Source organism: Panicum virgatum, chromosome 7K, assembly GCF_016808335.1.
Source record: "Panicum virgatum strain AP13 chromosome 7K, P.virgatum_v5, whole genome shotgun sequence".
In the NCBI taxonomy this organism is placed as follows: Eukaryota; Viridiplantae; Streptophyta; class Magnoliopsida; order Poales; family Poaceae; genus Panicum; species Panicum virgatum.
The window spans coordinates 8,161,484-8,181,383 of record NC_053142.1 but is presented as its reverse complement, the minus strand read 5'-3'; the positions used below and the strand labels follow the sequence as shown (position 1 = coordinate 8,181,383).

Genomic DNA, 19,900 nt, shown 5'->3' with positions numbered 1-19,900 from the left:
CACGTTTGCAAACAACAACTCTCGGCACACCGCCACCCCTAATTCTAGGGTTTCATCCAAGTAAGCGCCATGCTACCCTGATCGTTTCTTGCGATCAGGGCAGTGTTGTTCTTGCTTTTACCTTGGTATTACTCGTACTGAAGCGTTTTTGATGGTGAGTAGTACTAGTTATCCTGATGTTCGTAGTATGAATTTAGTAGATTCATCGTGCTTTTGTTGCTTATCATCTACGAATATCATGTTGTTTCTGTGCAGTCATGTTTTAATCTTATGCTAATTCTCGTTGCATAGAATTAGTTGCACGGAGACAACACCCTGCTTCTTTTCCATCTAGTAGATTTAGTCCGTTATGGTTTGCTCTTATACTTAAGAGTTGGCGTAATATCTGCTAGGTTAGGCCTTGCAAACGGGTTGGATGATCTGGTGGCATTTTAGATGCTTTGCTTTAGTCTTAATAGGGAATTGATCCAGGAATCAGCTGTTTGCTTGTTCTTATGCCTCTATTCTGGTTAAGGTTTGGTTATTTATTACGTTCATTAGGCCTAATTACGTGTAGGATGTTCCGATCTAGCAGTGAAGCTTTTACTGTCATGGATTAGATTAGCTAGATTTAATTGAAGCAGCTTTACAGTTATTTGCTTTATTCACTAATATCCAGATACATACAGATCTGATCTGACACCGGGACTCGATCAGCTCTTTAAAGCCGATGCAAGAGTCGTCCCAGGGAGCCGACCATGGCTCGGACTTATGTTTCCACGTGTTTGTGTATGCAGGCAAATCGTCGCAAGCACATTCGCACCTTCCTGATCGGGTATAGGTCAGGTGGCACGCCCTGCGTCTTCAGAAGCCGCGGCCTGTGTTGGAATTGCGGGCCGTTGACGAGGGAGCAGTGCCTGCCAGCGCCCCGGCGACCTCCCGGCTCTTCGTGTTGCCTGTCGCTACTCGCCGGTGGGTTTTGGCCGACAACACATTCTGGCACGCCTGGTGGGACATTCATCAGCAACAACGCCCGCCGTAGAGATGACAGGACCTTAGGATCAAGCACCGGTTCCGCCGGTCACCAAACCTGTCACATACGAAGAGCTGACTCTAGAACACAAGCAGAAATACGACGAGGTCGAAGCTCAGTTCAAAGCCGATCTCATCGGCTCTTTCGAGAGGACCCGCAACCACGGCATCAGGTCGAAGGGGTTCTCACCCGAAGGCGCTCTCGACAACGTTGACCTGTCCGTGCCTTCAGAGGAGCGCACCAGGGCCCTACGCCAGGAGATGAATTATATGGTGGCTCACACGCTTCATCGGCACTCAGAAAGCCTGGTGAACGAGCTCGAGCGCGTGGCACATCGCGTTGTCCACGAGGTGATCAAGAACCAGTACTCCCCATCAGGGCCAATCTTGGGGAGTCACGGGGGAGAGGCCTCACTTCAGTCTAGGCCGACATTGCCATATTCGCTTGCAAATCCAGGACCGTAAGGTTCGCCGATCTACGTCATCTACAAGATCGGCGGTGACCCTGGAGAAGGCCAGTTCCCGAACGAGCCGCCTAAGGAGATCCCGCATGGCTACACGTGCGTGTACATACCTGACAACGTCAGTCCAACATGTGCGGGGCATCTATTGGGTACAGGAGCTTCAGGGACAGATGCAGAGAAGCAGGCATGGCTAGCGAAGTACGCTACCGGGCCGAGTGCTGAAACCTCGGCCCCAGGAGTTCTGAGTGTGGAGCAGGTCAGTGCAACATTAAGGGACCAGTTCGGCATCCTGCCCAAGAGAAAGGTGATCGGCTATTCCAAGCCGTATCCAAGTGATTATGATTTGATCCCGTTGCCACCAAAGTATTGGCTCCCGAAGTTCACCAAGTTCAGCGGGTCAGAAGGGGCCAGCTCCATCGAGCATGTGAGCTGATACTTAACGCAGCTTGGGATGATCTCAGTGTCGGATCCTCTAAGGGTCCATTTCTTCTCCCAGTCTCTCATGGGTTCAGCCTTTGGGTGGTATACGTCACTGCCCCCAGATTCGATCCGGACTTGGAGGCAGCTGGAAGATCAGTTCCACACCCAGTATCATTCAGAGGCTGCTGAAGCCGGGATTGCTGACCTCACCCAAGTCAAGCAGAAGCGAGGGGAAAGTGTGTCGGAGTATGTGCAACACTTCAAAGAAGTTAACAATCGATGCTACTCGTCGCGCATCACAGAAAAAGAGGCAGTCAATTTGGCAGTTCTGGGACTCGCTAAGCCGATCAAGGATTTGGCTTTTCAGTTGGAATTCACCTCTCTGGCACACATGGTGCAGAAGCTCACGGCGTATGAACACTATCACCCGGAGCTGTACCAGGAAAAATTCAAGCACCATGTAAACATGGCCCAAGCAGATGATTACGATGATTCTGGTGGGGAACAAGAAGTGGCTGTGGCAGAGTGGACCCGGGGGGCAAACCCCGTCCCATGCAAGTGGGTCAAACAGAAGGGGCTTGTGAATGGCTTTGATTTTGACGTGGCCAAGGTAGATCAGATATTTGATCTACTGCTCAAGGAAAAGCAGTTGACACAAGAGCTGCAGGGGAGGCTGTACTGCAAGTGGCACCACTCGTTCACCCATGCCACGAATGACTGCAAGGAGCTACGTCGGCAGATACAATCGGCTATCGAGCAAGGCCGATTAATTCTGGCCCAACACACTATGAAGGTGGACAGTCAACCATTCCCACAAACTAACGTGGTGGAGCTGTCGGATTTTCGATTTGAGGGCCAAAATTTGGCATTCCAAATTAACATGGCAGGACCCATGCACCGCCATGACGAGCAGAGGAAAGAGGCCGCTTCTGGCAAATAGCCGCAGAATGAAGATGAGCCGGAGCAGCAGCATGTCACTGAAGAACAAGTGTGTCACATCCGCAATTAGCTCCCAGCTTCCAGTCGGCTTCTGGAAAAGTACCAGAAACCATTCGGATCATCAACACGAAGCATAGGAGCATCTTCCAATGCCGACACCTTGGGTAGAGCAAGAACAATGGAGAAGACACATCATTGAAGCCGTGATATTTGCTGGTAATCAATGGTGATGACCTTGAAGCCTAGGGACGCACGACACTACGTTCCAAAGACCACATGATCGAGATCATTGACATCTTCGGATGAATTCACAAGAAGATATTGTTCTCATCAATATCCAGCTCGACCTCAAAAGCAAATAGCAGCATATTTTTGTATATTCAAAAGCTCCATGAAGTTCCCGTTCCAACAAATCAAGAACCAAGTCAATCGGAGATTCCTACAAGCGGTTATGGCCAAAACATTGAAGGGTGTGCACTCTGAAAATTTCTGGACAGCACGCAGCGCCAAAAGTGAAACGGGCATAACTCCCTCGTTTGGACTCGGTTTAAGATGAATGACCACTCGTTGGAAAGGTAATTTCATAAACATTTCAATAGATTTATATTTTGGTATATGTTCTATTGAGTATACCGGAGATATTCCACGAAGAAGAGGAGGAGCAACGAGATGAGAACAAGATAGAGAAGATGACGATGACAACAATGAAGGGGAGCTTGGGCGATGCTTTCATCAAGCATACATGATAAAATTCAGAGGCTTGAAGCAGAGGAAGAACCCTAATGACATTGGCAAATGAAGGCAAAAGCGGTCGACCTTCGACAAACGAAGATGTTGCAAACAAACCACGACGGCTTACAAGAGCGCAACATTCAACACATGGAGACGTGAGAAGCAAACCACAATGGACCACGAAGAGTGCATCAAGATGACATCTCGCACAATGCACCACGACTCCAATGAGTATGAAAAAGCTCCGAGGCTAAGGTATACATTGAATTCTCAAGCTTCTATTGGTTTAGTTGATAATCTTTAAAAAATCTCATGCTCGAACCGATAGTCGGAATGAAAGTTTAAATTCTATGCCTTGTTCTTTTCATGATGATAGGCTAGAGTTTCTTGAGAAGGTTGATTTCATGCTTAAAGAACCTCTGCCTAATAATAAGCTCCGCGCTATGCAAGAAACACATGCTACATTTAATTACACCATGCCTTGTTGATGAAATATAATTGAGGATGTGATTATGTTGCATATGTTCACAAATAATTGCAAATTTCGATCTTGCTTTGTGCTTGGTCAAGCTCGCTGTGACACCCTAGGTGTGTGCACAGTAGTTGTGTATCTATTTTATGCATCATTTGCTTGATTGCTTGAAAAATGATCTTTTTGTAAATATAAAAGGTTATATGTGTAATTATGATTTTATGCAAGGTCCTTTTTATAGTTTTATTTGAATAGGATGGGTGATTATAGCTTTTGTGGAGGGTGTTTTTGCGAAATTCAGTGCAATCATTGCTTGGCAGGAAATCTTTCAATTCAGTCTAAGTTTAAAGTGAATTTACCTTGAAAAAGACAAAAGTCCTTTGAATTCAAAATCCCTTCTATGTTTTCAAAATTAGCTCTTTACCCTTTGTTCAAATCAATTTTTCCACAACATCAAAGTTGTAGATCTTGAAAAATTGAACAACTTTCATGTTGGGCACTTTTTCATTTGAGCCATAGATTAAAAGTTATCCTTGTTTTATAGTTAGGTCCCTGAAATATTAGAAATTGCAAACCGGTCCTTTTCCCCTTCCTCCAGCTTGCTCGCCTGCTCTGTTTCTTGCCGCCGCTGTGCAGCGCCGAAGCCGCCGTGGAGGGCTGCCCCCGAGCCACCTCCTGCTTCGCGCTGGCGCCCACGCGTCGCTCCCGACCTCCTCCACCACCCGTTGCCTCGCGCTGGCGCTCCCCTCGCATTGCCACGCAGCAGTAGAGCACCGCGCCGCCGCCACCTCGCCGCCGCGGTGGCGAGCTCACTGCAGAGCCCTAGGCCTCCAACTCTCACGCGCAGCAGCACCAGGAAGACCCCTGCACTCTATCCCACACGCTCTCTCTCCGGTTCCCCGAAACCAAACCCCAGAACACCACCGCCTCCTCCATGGCCGCCATCTTCCTCTGAGCTCACCGTCGAACCCACTCCTCTGCCCTTTCCCGCCCTCAATTGTCCTCACCAATCGCTCCGCCTCACTCCCGTGCAGCTCACGGGCAACTCCTCCTCGCCCAATCCCCACCGTAACACTCCTGCCGACGAGAGCCTCCGCCGCCGTCTCACTGTCCACCGCCGACCTCCCTCCTCCAACCCTCTCCCGATGCGCCAAGTACACTAGGAGGTCCGCCTTGGCCTGCTCTCCATTTCCCCCAACCCCACCCTCGCCGCCGGTGACTCCTCTCGCCGGTAAAGGCCGGCCATCATTCATCTATCCTTCCCCAGCTGGCCAAGGACCTCGAGTTTGAAATTCAAGAAACCCCAGGGGGTTATTTGAATAGCCGTAGACTCAAATGAATAGTAACAGCAAGGGCTTATTTGTTATTTCTAGCTGTAAACTTTGAAATTCAATAGGAATTCGTAGAAAATTCGTAAAATAGTAAATCCAGTTATTCTGGAATCCTTGTGTAAAGCTCTATGCAGTAGAATCAAAATATGATGGATGTTTGTTGAAAGTTTTTGCTATACAAATTGATTTGTGTCACTAGGTATATAAAGACTAGTTGTTTTATCTTTTTCTTAACTATTGCTTGAAGCCATGTCTTGTAGTGAAATTTTTATGGTGAATTATTCATGTGAATTTAGTATTTCCATAAAAATTATGTGGTCGGTTATCATGTGTAGCTATTTCTTTGATTTAATGCTTGTTTAGTAGACTTTAATTATGATAAATAGTTTATGTTGAAGTTAAATCATGAAAATATTTATGAGTGTTCTTTTTGAAAAGTTTAGGTTGTCCATGATGTTTGAGTCCCAGTTCATGACTAGAACAGAAGCTAAAAATGAATCTTGTTAAATTGATATGTGTTTTGTTTATTTTCTCATAATTAGTTCTCTCCATAATAAATTCTGAGAAATTTATGAGGTGTTCAAAATCATATGAAGTATATTCTGAAAAGTTTTGAGCTTCATAAGTGTTGTGTTTTGTTTTGTAGAATTTAATCTTTCTCTAGGTGTTATCTAAGTAAATGAATTGTTTTGATTAAATGGATGCATGAAATGACATGATTTCTACAGAGTAGATTTCTCTCTATACCTTCTGTTTAGAGTAATTTTTGCTAAATTTATTACTGTTTTTGCTCTGAGTTGTTGATTTATTAACAAACCATGATTTAATTGCTATAGGAAGCTACTCCCACTTGTTTAGGAAGTTAGTATAGCTTTCTTGTGCTGTTGATCATGATGCCTTGTGTACTTAGATATATTGAGTTACTACTCTATAAATGATTGCCCATGTGTGTTTTATTTTTGTTTGCTTAGCTTCACCACATCGTGAGCGTGTTTATAATACTGTTCTTGCATCACATATAGATACGACTGCTTTATTGGACGGGACGTACGAGCTGATCCCGGATTCCGAAGGAGGTGATTTCGAAGCTCAAGTGAATACTGTTGTACTAACTGAAGCCCCGAACCAAAGTTCGGAAGAGCCCAGGGCTGAAATAGTTAGTGACTACCGAGAAGGCAAGCCCCGGACATAACCTATATTTCAAATTATTACCATTTACTGTTATTACTTACTTGTGCATTTACAGTTCTTAGGATTTGAATTGAAACCCTAGATGCATGATCCTAGGAACCTATGTACTGAACAGTAGACCTGAGTTAGAATAATTGCTAAGCTTATAGGATCGGTAAAAGTCGAGTGATTGCCTATCACTCGCGAGCTCTATAGGAATTGCTTGTTTACTTTCTGTTATCAATATAAGGACGACGGACGGGGTTGTGTTCGATATCATGACCTTATGTGAGACCCCGTTTGTGTTGATGAACTTGCTAAGGTCGCGGTGTGTGGTAGCCACATGCCGTAAATATGGTACGTGGTAAGCCTAGTAACCGATTGGACCGGGGAGTGGATATACCTGACATTCTCTCTTAGGGATAGGTTTTATTTTTATGTTGCGCAACACTGCGACTTCGAGGGACAAGGTTGGACCTTGGAGCCCTGTAGTCGGGGAGAGTGTTCCTATCCACAAGCCGGAAATAAAGACAAACGGTTGTTTGGGAATGACCACTAGTACAGAACCTCTTTTCTATGACAAACAGTTTTCGTCATGGATAACACCGTTTTCGTCATAGAAAGTGTTTTGTGACGAATTAATGACGAATTTGAAATTGTCACTGTGGGAGCGTCACATTTGATTTTTTGTGACGAATCGACCAAATTCATCATAGAACTGTTTTTTCCAGTGACAGACAGGTTATTCGTCATGGAACTGCTTTCGTTCTATGACTAATGCAAAGCGTCATTAATTTCGTCATGGAAGACACTGCCACGTGGCACACGCCACGCTGACAGCCTGATGTGGCAAGCTGCCATGTGGCACCGCCACGCTGGCAGCTGACGTAACGAGCTGCCACGCTGGCAGAGCCACATGTCGCCTTCCTGGGATGCCACGTGTCTGCTTCCAGCGGCGCCACATGTCGTCTTCTGGTCGTGCCACGTATCGTGTTCCGGTGGCGCCATGTGTCTACTTCAGGTCGAGCCACGTGTTCTATTCTGATCTAGCCAGTTGTCCTGTTCTTTTTGCACCATGTGTTGTATTCTGGTCGCGCCACATGTTGTATTCTGGTCGTGCCATGTGTCGCTTTCTGTTCGCTTCATGTGGTAGCTTCTGGTTGCTCCACGTGGACGCTTCCTGTTGCGACACGCACTACACAGAGGCAATTCTTAAAGATGTACAGAATAACAGACACCAAAATATAGCACAGAATAACAGCTGATCATGTCTGGTTCATCACAGAGTTCAAACACTATTCATCACAGAGTTCACACAGGCATCAAAGTGTTTAACCAGCACCAAGTGCTTCACCCAGAACCCACCGAACGTGACCCAGCACCCACCAGACACAAGTTCACCATACACCCATCACCAGAGAAGTTCACCAGACAAAATCCAACCCACCAGACTGTAGCTCATCAAACTGAAGGACCACTGTTGGCACCGCTGGTGATCATAAAAAACCGGCGCATCAGCGCATTGGTTTCCTCCGTCGCCTTCTTGTTATCTTCCACTTGCCGCTTGTATTCTTCCAACTCTCTTCGGGTCTTCTCAAGCGCTTCGTCTGTGCTCTGAGATTTTTGCTTCAGCACAATCACTTCCTCTTGGAGAAGTGCAGAACCTTGTCTTTCAGCTGATAGCTGTGCCTCGAGCACCCTTTCTTTGGCTGTGGGTGCTTTTGTCGGGCTAATGGGCTGCACACCAATGTTCTTCAGGAAGATGTTGCTGCTATTCTTGGGGAGCACCTTGGAGACGACCTCTGCACTTGAGACTACTGGATTGCCTTCGGCAGGAGGCATGGCCTTAAGGGCTTCCATGTCAGCCAGACATAATCCAAAACCAAATGTCAATTAGCTGGCTGCTATTCAATGCAGGAACGAATAGTTAAAATGCACCAATGCCAACAAATCATAAGTAATGTAGCAGCGGGAGCAATGGCATACAGAACTGAAGGAAATACTAACACCAAATCAGATTATGCTACAACCATAAAATAGTCCATTTACCTAGCAAGCGACTGTGCTAGCCTAAAAAGACTCACAGATTTACCAAATGCAGCACTATGAGATATTTCTCCCCTGTGTTCTTGCAAACAGTCAGAAAATGCAATCTACAACCATGGCAGAGCCTCAACTACACTAGCCTGCTGCAAATTTATGTGTAAATAGTGGAAGATGAAGAATTCATGCCTACTAACAGCATAAGCCAAGTTGCCTTATTAGTATATAGTCATATTATACTTACTACTGCTTCTTTTGCAGTTTCACTCAGTCCTTTCTTGCGGCTAGTATGGCATTCTTTGAAGACCTCCACTACATCAAGTTCTTCATCAGAGGCATCTTCTTGGTCCCCATCAGCGGGTTCTTCAAGTTCTCCAATAGCATCTTCTTGATTTGCACGTGTTGTAGCCATTTTCTTTTGTGTCTGTTCGGCATGGAATGCACGGAGTAGTTAAAATGAGTAGCATAGAGGCAGTGGAGTTAAGAAGTAACATAGCACCAGCAGTAGCAAGTGACACAAGAATGAAATAGTAGCAGCAGTAACATAGCAGCAGTAGCAACATGTGTGACACACGAAAGAAAATGAAGTAGTAATAACATAACAGCAGCAGCAACATCTAACATAGCAGCAGCAGTAAAAAAAGTGACCCTCCTCATACATATTCATGCAGCTGTGCAACATAGCAGCGAGAACCCGTTGTCTGGTGGAACTTGACTTCGCCACGGTTTTGCGTGTTCTTCTCTGCTGTTTGCTACAACATGTCACATATGAAAGAATAAATTTATAATTCATCCAACATAGCTGCAAGAACATGTACACGAGAACTAAAGAATTGCACTAAGATAACATACCAAGTTTTTGGGATTCATCCACTTTTCAACCAGTTTGTTCCACATTTCATCAGTCATGTAGGAGACATGTGATGTTCTTCTGATTTGATCAATTGGAATCCCAGTGAAGTATTTTTTTCTTCAGCCTGTAGCGCTTCTGTCTTATAGCAGATTGGAACACACTGTAGCAAGCCTCCTCAACTGCCTTTTCTCTGGTGTCCACACGCAGCCTTAACTGAAATATTTTGAGAGAGATCTGTCATTAGCAGCAAAAGATGAACACTGTTATAGTCAAATGCAACATGTACTGAGTATAAAGGAACTTACTCCTAGTTTTCCTATGAAGTTATCAAAAATGGGTTTACTCTCCTTTTCCTTGTAATGTTTCCAATGGGTAAAGACAGGAACATGATCTCTAACAACGACACCAGCTTTGGAAGCAAAATTCGCCGCTTGAACCGGGTCATGGGGTCTTTTGAATCCATCTGCAACAGTTATAGGCAACTTGCTCTTCATCAATCGTGTCATCTTGTCAAGCAATATCCCTTTTGTTCGTGTCCTAGCCTTTCTTGGGGCAGGCTCTACAAAAGACCAACCAATTGAGAATGTCAGTACTAATAAAATGACAAGATGTAACATAGCAGCAGCAGCAACATGTGACACATAAATGATAAACAACAGTAGTTAACACAGATCTTGTAATGCACAAGTTAATACAACACCCCCTAATCATATGTATCAACAATGTAATCATGATCTTGTAACAGAGATCTTAATTTGATTTAATTCAATACAGCAGTAGTAGTATCATTTAGGAGGTACAGATACATATTAGCTTAAAGTGAACTTTCACAGAAATTCAGATCTCACAGAGAATTAATTGTTGCACAGATACAATTATCTAATCAAACATCTAATGCAACTAGTTTATGCCCAGGACGTAAACCATCTACATTATTATCTCCATTTCCCTTCCACAAACATCATCATTCACAAAAAAGAGCCATCAGCAACATGTAACATGTAATATAGCAGCAGCAGCAATAAAAGAGGTAGCAGCAGTAACATAGCAGCATCAGCAACATGTGACATAGTAGCAACAGTGAAAAAGAGGCAGTGTTAGCAAATGCCACTTGCCTTCAGCTCCTGCTTGTGTCATTTCTTCAGGGTGCACCTCTTCTTCTCCCTCAGCCTGCTCTCCTTCACCACCAAAACCATCATTCTCATAAGCCCAATGGTAGGACCAGTCAACACCGTGATCTTCTGACATTGGAGTTAACCCTTGCTGATCTTCATCACTTGGTTGTGTTGGCTATTGGCGCCCTTGCTGATCTTCATCACTTGGTTGAGTTGGTTGTTGCCTTGTGGAGGAGGACCTTGTTGCCACACCTGGAGGCGTCTCATTGGAAGGACTTGGCCTGATTCTCTTATCCTGGGTTCCTCCTTGAACAGCTACATCTTCAGCTTCAGCAGGTCTCTCATCTGGAGCTTGAGACCTCACTCGCTTACTCTTTCTTGCACCTCCAGGTGGCATTTCTACCGTTCCTTTTCGGCACCTTGCACTGATTTTCTTTCGAAAACGTTTAGGAGGCTATAGTAGGGGAGAAAAAGATCTTGTTAGCACATGAATGAATTAGAAAAACAAGTCAAATAATGAACTGCTGCCAGAAGTAAGAAATGCAAGTGTTCATCACATCCCCAGGTACCTCAATAATCATTAGAGGAACAGGCTCGTCGACTAGCTCCTCGTCTAATGATGTATCATCATCGGTGTCTCCCTGAACCTGCTCCACAGTTTCAGGGAGATAATCCGAATCATATGTATCTCCAGGACGACTACCATGTTCCCCTTCCCTTATTCCCGTTGAACTTGCAGATGCATTTGCAAATGAATTTACAGTTGCTGAAAATTTGTTGAGGCCAAGTGCTTCAAATCTTGCATTATTCTCTGCTATGTTCTTGTCCCGCTGCCTCTCGTAATCAGTTTTTGCAGTTTCTTACACGCGTAAACACATAATACGATAGGTGAGGATGTTGCATTCATAGAAATTCTAATTATTCATAACATATTGACTACCTCAATTCTAATTGCCTAATGCTGGTTGGTGACACAAACCAAGTATGGTTCTAAATCCTTAACAACAATGCATATCAAGAATCATATATTCTACACAGCACCTGGTGTAAGGCAGGAAGCATACAATGAAAAAATAGCACCTGGTGTGATCTGAGCAATATACATGAACTGTAATGAATTTAACACATGTATAATGATTTAACACAGCAGTAGATAATCATATCTAAACACAGCAGTAGATAATCATATATAAACACAATAGTAGATAATCATATATAAACACAGCAGTAGATCTTGTAATGCAGAAGTTAACCCATCACCTGCTAATCATATCTAGATTAATTTGATTCATTTCATCACGGCAGTAGTAGTATAATTTCGGAGGTACAGATACAGAAACATCATTCACAAATCCGAACCCTAATCCTGAAACATCATTCACGAATTGGTCCAAATCCTAATCCCGCTCGAGATCCAAATCCTAATCCAACTAATTATTGTCCAGCTCGAGCTCCGAACCCTAATCCAACTCGAGCTCCAAACCCTAAGAACTGGAACCATCTTCGAGGGTGTAGGTATTTGGCTTACCTGCTACTGCACCGCGTCTAGTCTTTACCATACTTCGTCGAAGAGCTAACGGGATCCGGTCGGCGGCGGCGTCGGCGTAGTAGATCCGCAAGGTTCCGGTGGTGAGGTGAGGTAGCAGACCAGGTCGGTGAAGGCGAGGAAGCAGAGCCGCTTCCGGTGATGAGGTGAGGTAGCAGACCAGGTCGGCGATGGCGAGGAAGCATAGCCGCTTCTGGTGGGCGTCGTGTGTCGTCGTCGTCGAGGTGCGGACCGGCCGGGGCATCGCGCGTCGGTGAGTTGCGGACCCGGCCGGCGCGTCGGGCGTCGTCGAGTGCGGATCCGGCCGGCGCGGTGGGCGTCGACGAAGAGACAGCCACGGCGGCGGCTAGGGTTTAGAGGGGGAGAGGGAGAGAGAGGGACGAAATGAGGGAGAGAGAGGGACGAAATGAGGGAGATAGGATTTATCTAGAGCCGGCTGGAGAGGGATGAAATGAGGGCGTCGCGCGACTGGTAGGTGGCCCCTGGAATGAAATTAGAGCGGGAGAGATAAAAAGAAGTGAAATTAGAGCGGGAGGTTAGCAGCGGGAGAGGGTGGGAGGATATTTGGCTTGCCGCCGAGAGGGAGATGGCTCACTGGCAGGTGGCCCCAGTTTTGAAATTAGAGCTAGATAGCTTCAAACAGTATTTTCAAATACTAAATGATTTCAAATTAAAAAGTCATCAACTAGACAATTGTATAACTCATCAAAATCTACAACTTTCATATTTGGCATTTCTCCGTCTGAGTCTTTTTTAATGATTGAAATTTTGAAATTCAAAATTTGACAATTTGTAACAACAATTTGAGTGAGTAAATGAATTCAAATGGAAAAGTCAATAAAACCAAACTTGCAGAACTAGTCAAGATGTACAAACTTTATTTTGGTTAATTCTCGATCCGACTTTGTTTGAAAAAAATGAAATTTGAATTTCAAAAAATGACAAGTAGATTCAAGTTTTTTAACACTAAATGATGTCAAATCAAAAAGGAATGAATACCAAAGTTTTGTAACTCAACAAGCTCTACAAACTTTATTTAGATCATTTTTTTATTTGACAAAGTCGTTACAATATGCAGTACAAATCTGACAAACCCCTAACATAGCTCCTTACACTATGAGGGTGATGTGTAGTATTTGTGAACAACTTTAGTATCACTTCGTCGGATGAACAAATGACCCAAATAAAGTTTGTCGGTCTCGATGAGTTATACAATCTTGTTATTCATGACTTTTTCATTTGAAATTACTTAGTCCCCTAAAATTTTGTTTGAATATGTAACATTCAAAAATTCAAAAGTCAACCCGTCGAAACTAATTCAAATGAACAAATGACCCAAATAAAGTTTGTCGGTCTCGATGAGTTATACAATCTTGTTATTCATCACTTTTTCGTTTGAAATTACTTAGTCCCCCAAAATTGGTATAATCAGTTTTTTTTCTTAAGAAGACAGTGCCAATCAGTGATCGCTAGATTCTCATAGTTGTTGATGTTGGATAGTCTTGTCGTTTTGTGGCATGCAGGTTTGGGGCATGGTTAATTATTACCAAATAAAGGCAACTTGGCTTATGCTATTAGTAGGCATGAATTCATGTCTGCACCGTCTGCACAATCTGCTGTGACAAAGACAGTATGGCAAATTCATCATGATCACTATTCAGTATTCACCACCATCCTCACAAGATTGATGGACAAGTAAATCAAACAGAAAATGCATTATTATACTACTAATCACATGGAACCAGCCATCAGGGATTCTCAGTAAAGATAAAACTGTCCAAAAGAACTGATTTTCTCATTTTTGCTGTCTCGAGTTCACAGCAATCATGTCCATGGTAAAATGTTTTCTCAGACACAATTACCACTCGCCAGCTCAAGCAACTAGGACACGAAACTGTCCAAAAAAAATCAGGACATGAAGGCCACAGTTAAAAAAATGCAACACGACAATGACAGCGTTAGAACTCACTCTACCAACCTAAGCAATTAAGCAGTGCATAATATTAGTGTACAACAATATCGTCCAGCAATTCTTCTACTTCCCTCTTCCTTCAGGGCCTCGCACCACCCTTTTTCATCCTCCTCGCCGAACGTTCTGTCTCGAGGCTCCCTTAACAGGTTTTTTAGGATTTATTCCAGTGCCGTTCTCAGCAGAATCAACATCTACAGCACCGGCTGCAGGCTCAGTTAAGTCATTACTGGTGGGTAGCACAGCACTGCTCGAGTTAGTGCAGCTGGGATTGTCATTTCCTGAAGCTGGGATTGTCATTTCCTGAAGATTCTAACCCAGAGTTGGTGTTTGATTGATCCAGAAGACTGCATTACCAAAGGATGTCAGTTACATAAATGCAAGTTCCAATGAAAAAGGCAAGAAGTAAAAGAGAATCTGCAAATGTTGTGGTTACCCATTCACAGATGTTTTCTTGGTCGACCCATTCATTCGGGTCTGGATTGGGGCACCTGCATCCTTCAGTATGGGTTCTGGAAAAGCTTGCATAAAACCAGTGAGTTTATAATAGTACATGTTAGTTTATAATAGACAATAAGTAGAGATTTCGAGGAGAGATAGGGGCAAAAAACTATCAATTAGTTTCTGTAGAAAGAACCAAAGGTTGTAAAGCCCATTTAAAACCTGTACTAGGAGTTGCCATTTTCTGAACAGAAGTTGCCCCATGCCAGTTCGTGTAATGGCATTCCAACAGAAACTGGCATTTGCTGGATGGCACAGTAACATGTATTTCCTTGAGCCTCATGGACAAGGTTGTCTTATGGTTATTGATCAATGCCATTACAGCTCTATAACCACAAGCCATTTTGGCAAATTGTGGGCTAGAAATCGTCTGTAGTACTAATAACTGACGAATGATACTTGCCACTAAACTAATCAAATGCTGGTGCTGGCTGTGAAATACAGCCAAGGTTGATATTTTAGTTACTGAGATTTGGCCTTTGCCTTTGCATACAGAATGGTTGTGACTATTACCATGCAACAACACAAAACAAGCATTAAAGCTTGGTCTAATCTAGCAACAAGAATAAAATCGCTGAAACTCAACAACTTCTCTAGCTATATCAGTTCATTAGCATAACAGAGAAAAATTGATGGGAGCCTAGAGCTCTGACAATACCAAACCGACTTAACCAAAAATAAATAAATGGAGCAAAAGATACACTAAAATCAAGATTTATATCAGTAAGAAATATCCTTGAATACCTGAAGCTGAGTTGATATCTATATTTGGTTCGGCAGTGGGGGCTTTAACATCACTGTGGTCAGAAGCATCCTTTCTAAATCTGAGACATAAGAAACATCCATTCAGAATGGAAGTACAAATTCAGCTTCTAAAAAATAATTTCAGGACATCAGAATGCAGGTAAATAACATACTACTAAGCACTACTTAATCAACAAGCCTATAACTAATGTTGCTGGTGACACTCAGTTCCACAAGCTAAGCTTATAACTGATTGTGCAACTGCAGCAAAAGTGATTTAATAAGTAAGCATATTTTTTATGCAAAAACTGACCTTGTGGAAGATGCATTGACTTCCTCTGCTACTTTATCTGCACAAGTAACACAGGTATTCTTCAGGTGCATTCCCATTGTCGTTTGCAAGGTCCACAGGTTCACCAATACCCTTAGGACAACAAGAATGCACTAGTAAATAAAAGATGTAGTTGTGAAACAAGCTACAGATAAGGTTTTTGAAGTCAAAGAACAAATGCATTTTTTCAGCATGTCATAAGTACTTGGCTTATGGCTTGCTCTGTGCTTCAAATACTTGGCATATGGCTTGCTCGTCTCTCAAAACTGAAATCATTCTAGAAAATTGAAGATGATGTTCTACATGTCAGCTTCTAACAAATAAGTGGTTGACTGCCTAACACAGCGGTGAAGTGTTCCTCACCTTTTGTTGGTTCTAGCAATTTCAGGGATCATCTCCATCTACCTCCTCATCTTCATCTTCAGCGTTTTCATTGCCATTATCACTAAAATATTCCATGACACTGTCATCTTCCTCCTCCTCTGCATCTACAGAAATGTTGGCTCGCTTCTTGTTTCTTATAAGTTCATGTAAACGACCATCAATTCTAGTATATTCGCCATCCTGATTATTGACCTCAACCTCATCACCATCACCTTGCTGCACTTCGCCATCAGCCTCACCTTGCTGCACTGTATGAGAACAGCAGTCTTCTTGGTAAACAAGGTCACTTTTTTCAGGCACATTATACACGTCCCTATGCTCAAATTTCTGCACAACTCGCCAATTCTTTCCCAAAGCCATGTCTTCTATGTAGAATACCTTTTTGGATTGAGTTGCCAAAATGTAAGGGTCAGACTTGTACCACAATGACTGAATGTTAATGGATTTGAAATGTCCATCATCTCTGATGCCTGTTGTTTTGCCTACTACTTGATTGTACCAATCACATCCAAAGAGAACCACAGACCGAGTGGCTGGTGCAGTGGTGTTATACTGCAGCTCAATAATCTCATTAAGGACACCACAAAAATCAATTTCAACATCACCATGAGTACCTGGAGTCATTACACCACTGTTCTGAGTCTGCAAGTATTTCTCACGGTGCACTGTGTTATACCTGACTCCATTGACAATGCAAGCAGACCAAAACTCCACTCGAAGATCAGGAAAACAAGACAAAGCATACAATCCATCAGTAACCTCTTCTGGACGATCTGTGCGCTTCTTGGCGATCTGGGTTCAAACAAAGAATACAAGGAGTGAGATGCTGAAACTGATGCTGAAACAAAGAATACTAGCAGTGAGATGCTGAAACAAAGAATACTAGTACTGCAGGACACTTACATGGCTCCTAAACCAGTTAGGAAAACCATTTTCAAGCCTTTTTTTCAACATCATGTGGCCCTTCTTGCAATAACCCTGCCCTGTAGATGCTATCCGGAAAAGCATAACCATCAGCAAAGCTTCACTTGCAATTCAGGATAAGACAATTTTGCAAATAAATAAAAATGATACTTACTCCACATATGGCTCAGCTTCTGTACAATTGTTTAGAACATACCAAACTAGTCTGAAATACATCTTATCATCGATGTATGTCCTCCTGTCAGCTCCTACGAGTTTGACACCATGCTTAAAAATTTCAGGGTCACTATCTAATGGTTCATCTACATTGATGGCATCATTACTGTTGAATTTGGTGTCGACATCCCCCATATACCTTGAACAAAATGTCAAGGTGTCACTTGCGCCATAGGCCTCCGCAATTGATCCTTCAGGCCTCGCCCTGTTACTCACAAAATTCTTCAAAGTACCCAATCTCCTCTCTATTGGGTACATCCATCCATACTGAACATGGCCTCTAAGCAATGCCTCATCAGGTAGATGCATAGCTAGGTGCACCATGACATCAAAAAAGGCTGGAGGGAAAATTTTCTCAAGCTTGCAAAGGATAACTAGGATTTTCTCCTTTAGTCCTTTCACAACATCTATCTTCAGATTTCTACTACACAATTCTCTGAAAATGTCCCCAAGCTCCGCAATTGCTTCATACACATCTTTCCTCACCAATCCTCTTAATCCAGCAAGCATGATCTTTTGCAGTAGTACATGGCAACAATGAGTTTTCAGCCGCCCCTGCAACTTGGTACCATCTGCACTTATGAATCTGCCTAGGTTGGCGGCATAACCATGTGGAAACTTCACACCTTTGAGGAACTTGCAGAATCTAGTTCTATTTTCCTTGTTCAATAAATAGAAAGCCTCTGGCATCCTACACCCATCTCCATCCTCTCGCAAGTGAAATTCGTGTCTAATGCCCATATCATACAAATCCAACCTTGCATTTTCGGTGTCCTTGTTCTTGCCCTCAATTTTGAGTAATATGCCAAGGAGGGCATCACAAATGTTCTTCTCTATGTGCATAACATCGAGATTGTGTGGCAGCAACAAGTCCTTCCAATATGGTAGCTTCCACAACCCAACTTTGCGACTCCAAATTTTGGGGCTGCTTTTCTCCCCACGCTTCCTTTTCCTAGGTGCTGGTGCGGGATGCTTTCCTGGCCTCACATCTTTCACCTTCTCTAGTTCCGCTTGAACCTCTGTACTACTGAATTTGCCCGGCGCATCCCTGGTTTCACGGCGGCCATCAAAAGCCAAGCTTTTTCGCCACTCATGATCCTTTGGAAGAAAACGACGATGGCCAATGTAAGCAATCTTACCCCTCAGTGCCCGTGACAAAGGATTTTTGTCACAGTGGATACATGCATAATAACCTTTTGTGGTTCGCCCCGACAAGGTGCTCAAGGCTGGATAATCATGTATGCACCACAACACAGCGGCACGAAGATCAAACTTTTTACCGCTAACAGCATCATAAGTGGACACTCCTTTCCAAAGAGCAAGCAATTCTTCAATTAGAGGCTTGATGAACAAGTCAAAATCTTTTCCAGGAGATGGACCCGGGATGAGCAAAGACATAAAACAGTTGGCTGAATTGACACATTCCCATGGTGGTAGGTTCAGAGGTGTCACAAGCACTGGCCACATGCTATATTGAGTGCTCATGTTGCCTAAAGGGTTGAAACCATCTGTAGCTAGGGAAAGCCTCAAGTTCCTTGCATCCGCTGCAAAAGATTGATACTTCCTATCAAAGTCCTTCCATGCCTCCCCATCAGCTGGATGGCTCATTTCATTGGCGACTGGCTTCCTATCCACCTTGTGCCACTGGGCCTCCTCAGCAGTTCGTTTCATGGCAAACATCCTCTTCAGTCTTGGTATAAGTGGAAAGTGCCTCAAGACCTTATGAGGAACCTGCCTGCCACTCTCACCACCTTCCCATCTAGATTCATCACAAACTGGGCACACTTCTAGGTTGGCATAATCCATGTCAAACACCTCAGACTTATGAAACAAAACACAATTGTTCTTGCACACATGGATTGATTCATATGCAATGCCCAATTCACGAAGATACTTCTTCGCCTCATCATACGACTTTGGAAACTGACACTGAGGGAATGCATCGGACAATAACTTCAACAATGCAGTAAAAAAGTTATTGTCAAGTCGATAGCGAGACTTCATATAGAGAAGTCTCACTACAAAGGAGAATCTAGAATGCGCTGATCCCGGGCAAAGTGACCGCTTGGCATCGGCAAGAACTTTGGCAAAACTTGGAGTCCCTCCATCTTCCTCTACTGATGTGTACAAATCTGATATCATCTCTGTGACTCCGTGATCATCATCTTGGTCATCAGCTTGGTCATGATCTTTGTCATCCTCACCCAAATGTATCCTCCACCATCATCATATTCATCATGCTGCACCTCCTCTCTGAACTCAACAACCTGGCCATCTGGAGACTCTCCATGATGAACCCAACGAGTGTACAAAAGTGACATTCCAAAGATGTGTATATGGTCATTCACTTCATGGTGAGGTCGTAAAGCTTGATTAAGACATTTGCGGCAGGGACAATGTATCTCGCTGTCTGCAGGGAACTGCCCTCTAACAAATTCCATGAACTGTTCCACTCCGTCCATGTAGGCAGGTGTGAAACGTCTCCCATGAATCCAACTTCGATCCATCTATTTTAGCATACATGTGCAAAATCAGAGGCAAAATACTATAACAGAACCTCAAATACAACTTAATAGAAAATGATTTACTAATTAACATACTGAAAAAATAGTAACTGGTCATATCATTTGGGCCCCTAAATCCTTACTGGATGAATGCACATCATTACCATAAGTGACACTAGTCCAATCTACCGAACCCTAGAATCTTGAAACAGCACAGTAACAGCATACACT

The 19,900-nt window shown here is 43.5% G+C and overlaps 1 protein-coding gene and 2 long non-coding RNA genes across 3 annotated transcripts; all 3 read right to left on the bottom strand.

The window, feature by feature from the left end:
• Positions 1-8,916: 8,916 nt before the first annotated feature.
• On the bottom strand, positions 8,917-9,500 carry LOC120642863. The gene is made up of 3 exons (XR_005662758.1): positions 9,435-9,500; positions 9,242-9,334; positions 8,917-9,006 (listed from the first exon to the last, which is right to left on the bottom strand). It is a non-coding gene; the product is annotated as an uncharacterized LOC120642863 (long non-coding RNA).
• A 4,846-nt stretch (positions 9,501-14,346) lies between these two features.
• On the bottom strand, positions 14,347-15,390 carry LOC120642862. Its single transcript, XR_005662757.1, has 3 exons — positions 15,311-15,390; positions 14,502-14,577; positions 14,347-14,412 (listed from the first exon to the last, which is right to left on the bottom strand). It is a non-coding gene; the product is annotated as an uncharacterized LOC120642862 (long non-coding RNA).
• A 1,857-nt stretch (positions 15,391-17,247) lies between these two features.
• Positions 17,248-19,627, bottom strand: LOC120639886. The gene is made up of 3 exons (XM_039915811.1): positions 19,370-19,627; positions 17,305-19,118; positions 17,248-17,251 (listed from the first exon to the last, which is right to left on the bottom strand). The coding sequence occupies exons 1-3, from the start codon at positions 19,625-19,627 to the stop codon at positions 17,248-17,250; spliced, it is 2,076 nt and encodes a 691-aa protein (XP_039771745.1).
• Positions 19,628-19,900: the final 273 nt, after the last annotated feature.

Coding starts and splice junctions, on each gene's coding strand:
- LOC120639886 (XM_039915811.1), bottom strand. CDS start 19,627: ATGGACGGAGTGGAACAGTTCATGGAATTTGTTAGAGGGCAGTTCCCT. Junction 19,119..19,369: donor ATGGTGGAGGATACATTTGG/GTGAGGATGACA, acceptor GCATTGTTGAAG/TTATTGTCCGATGCATTCCC.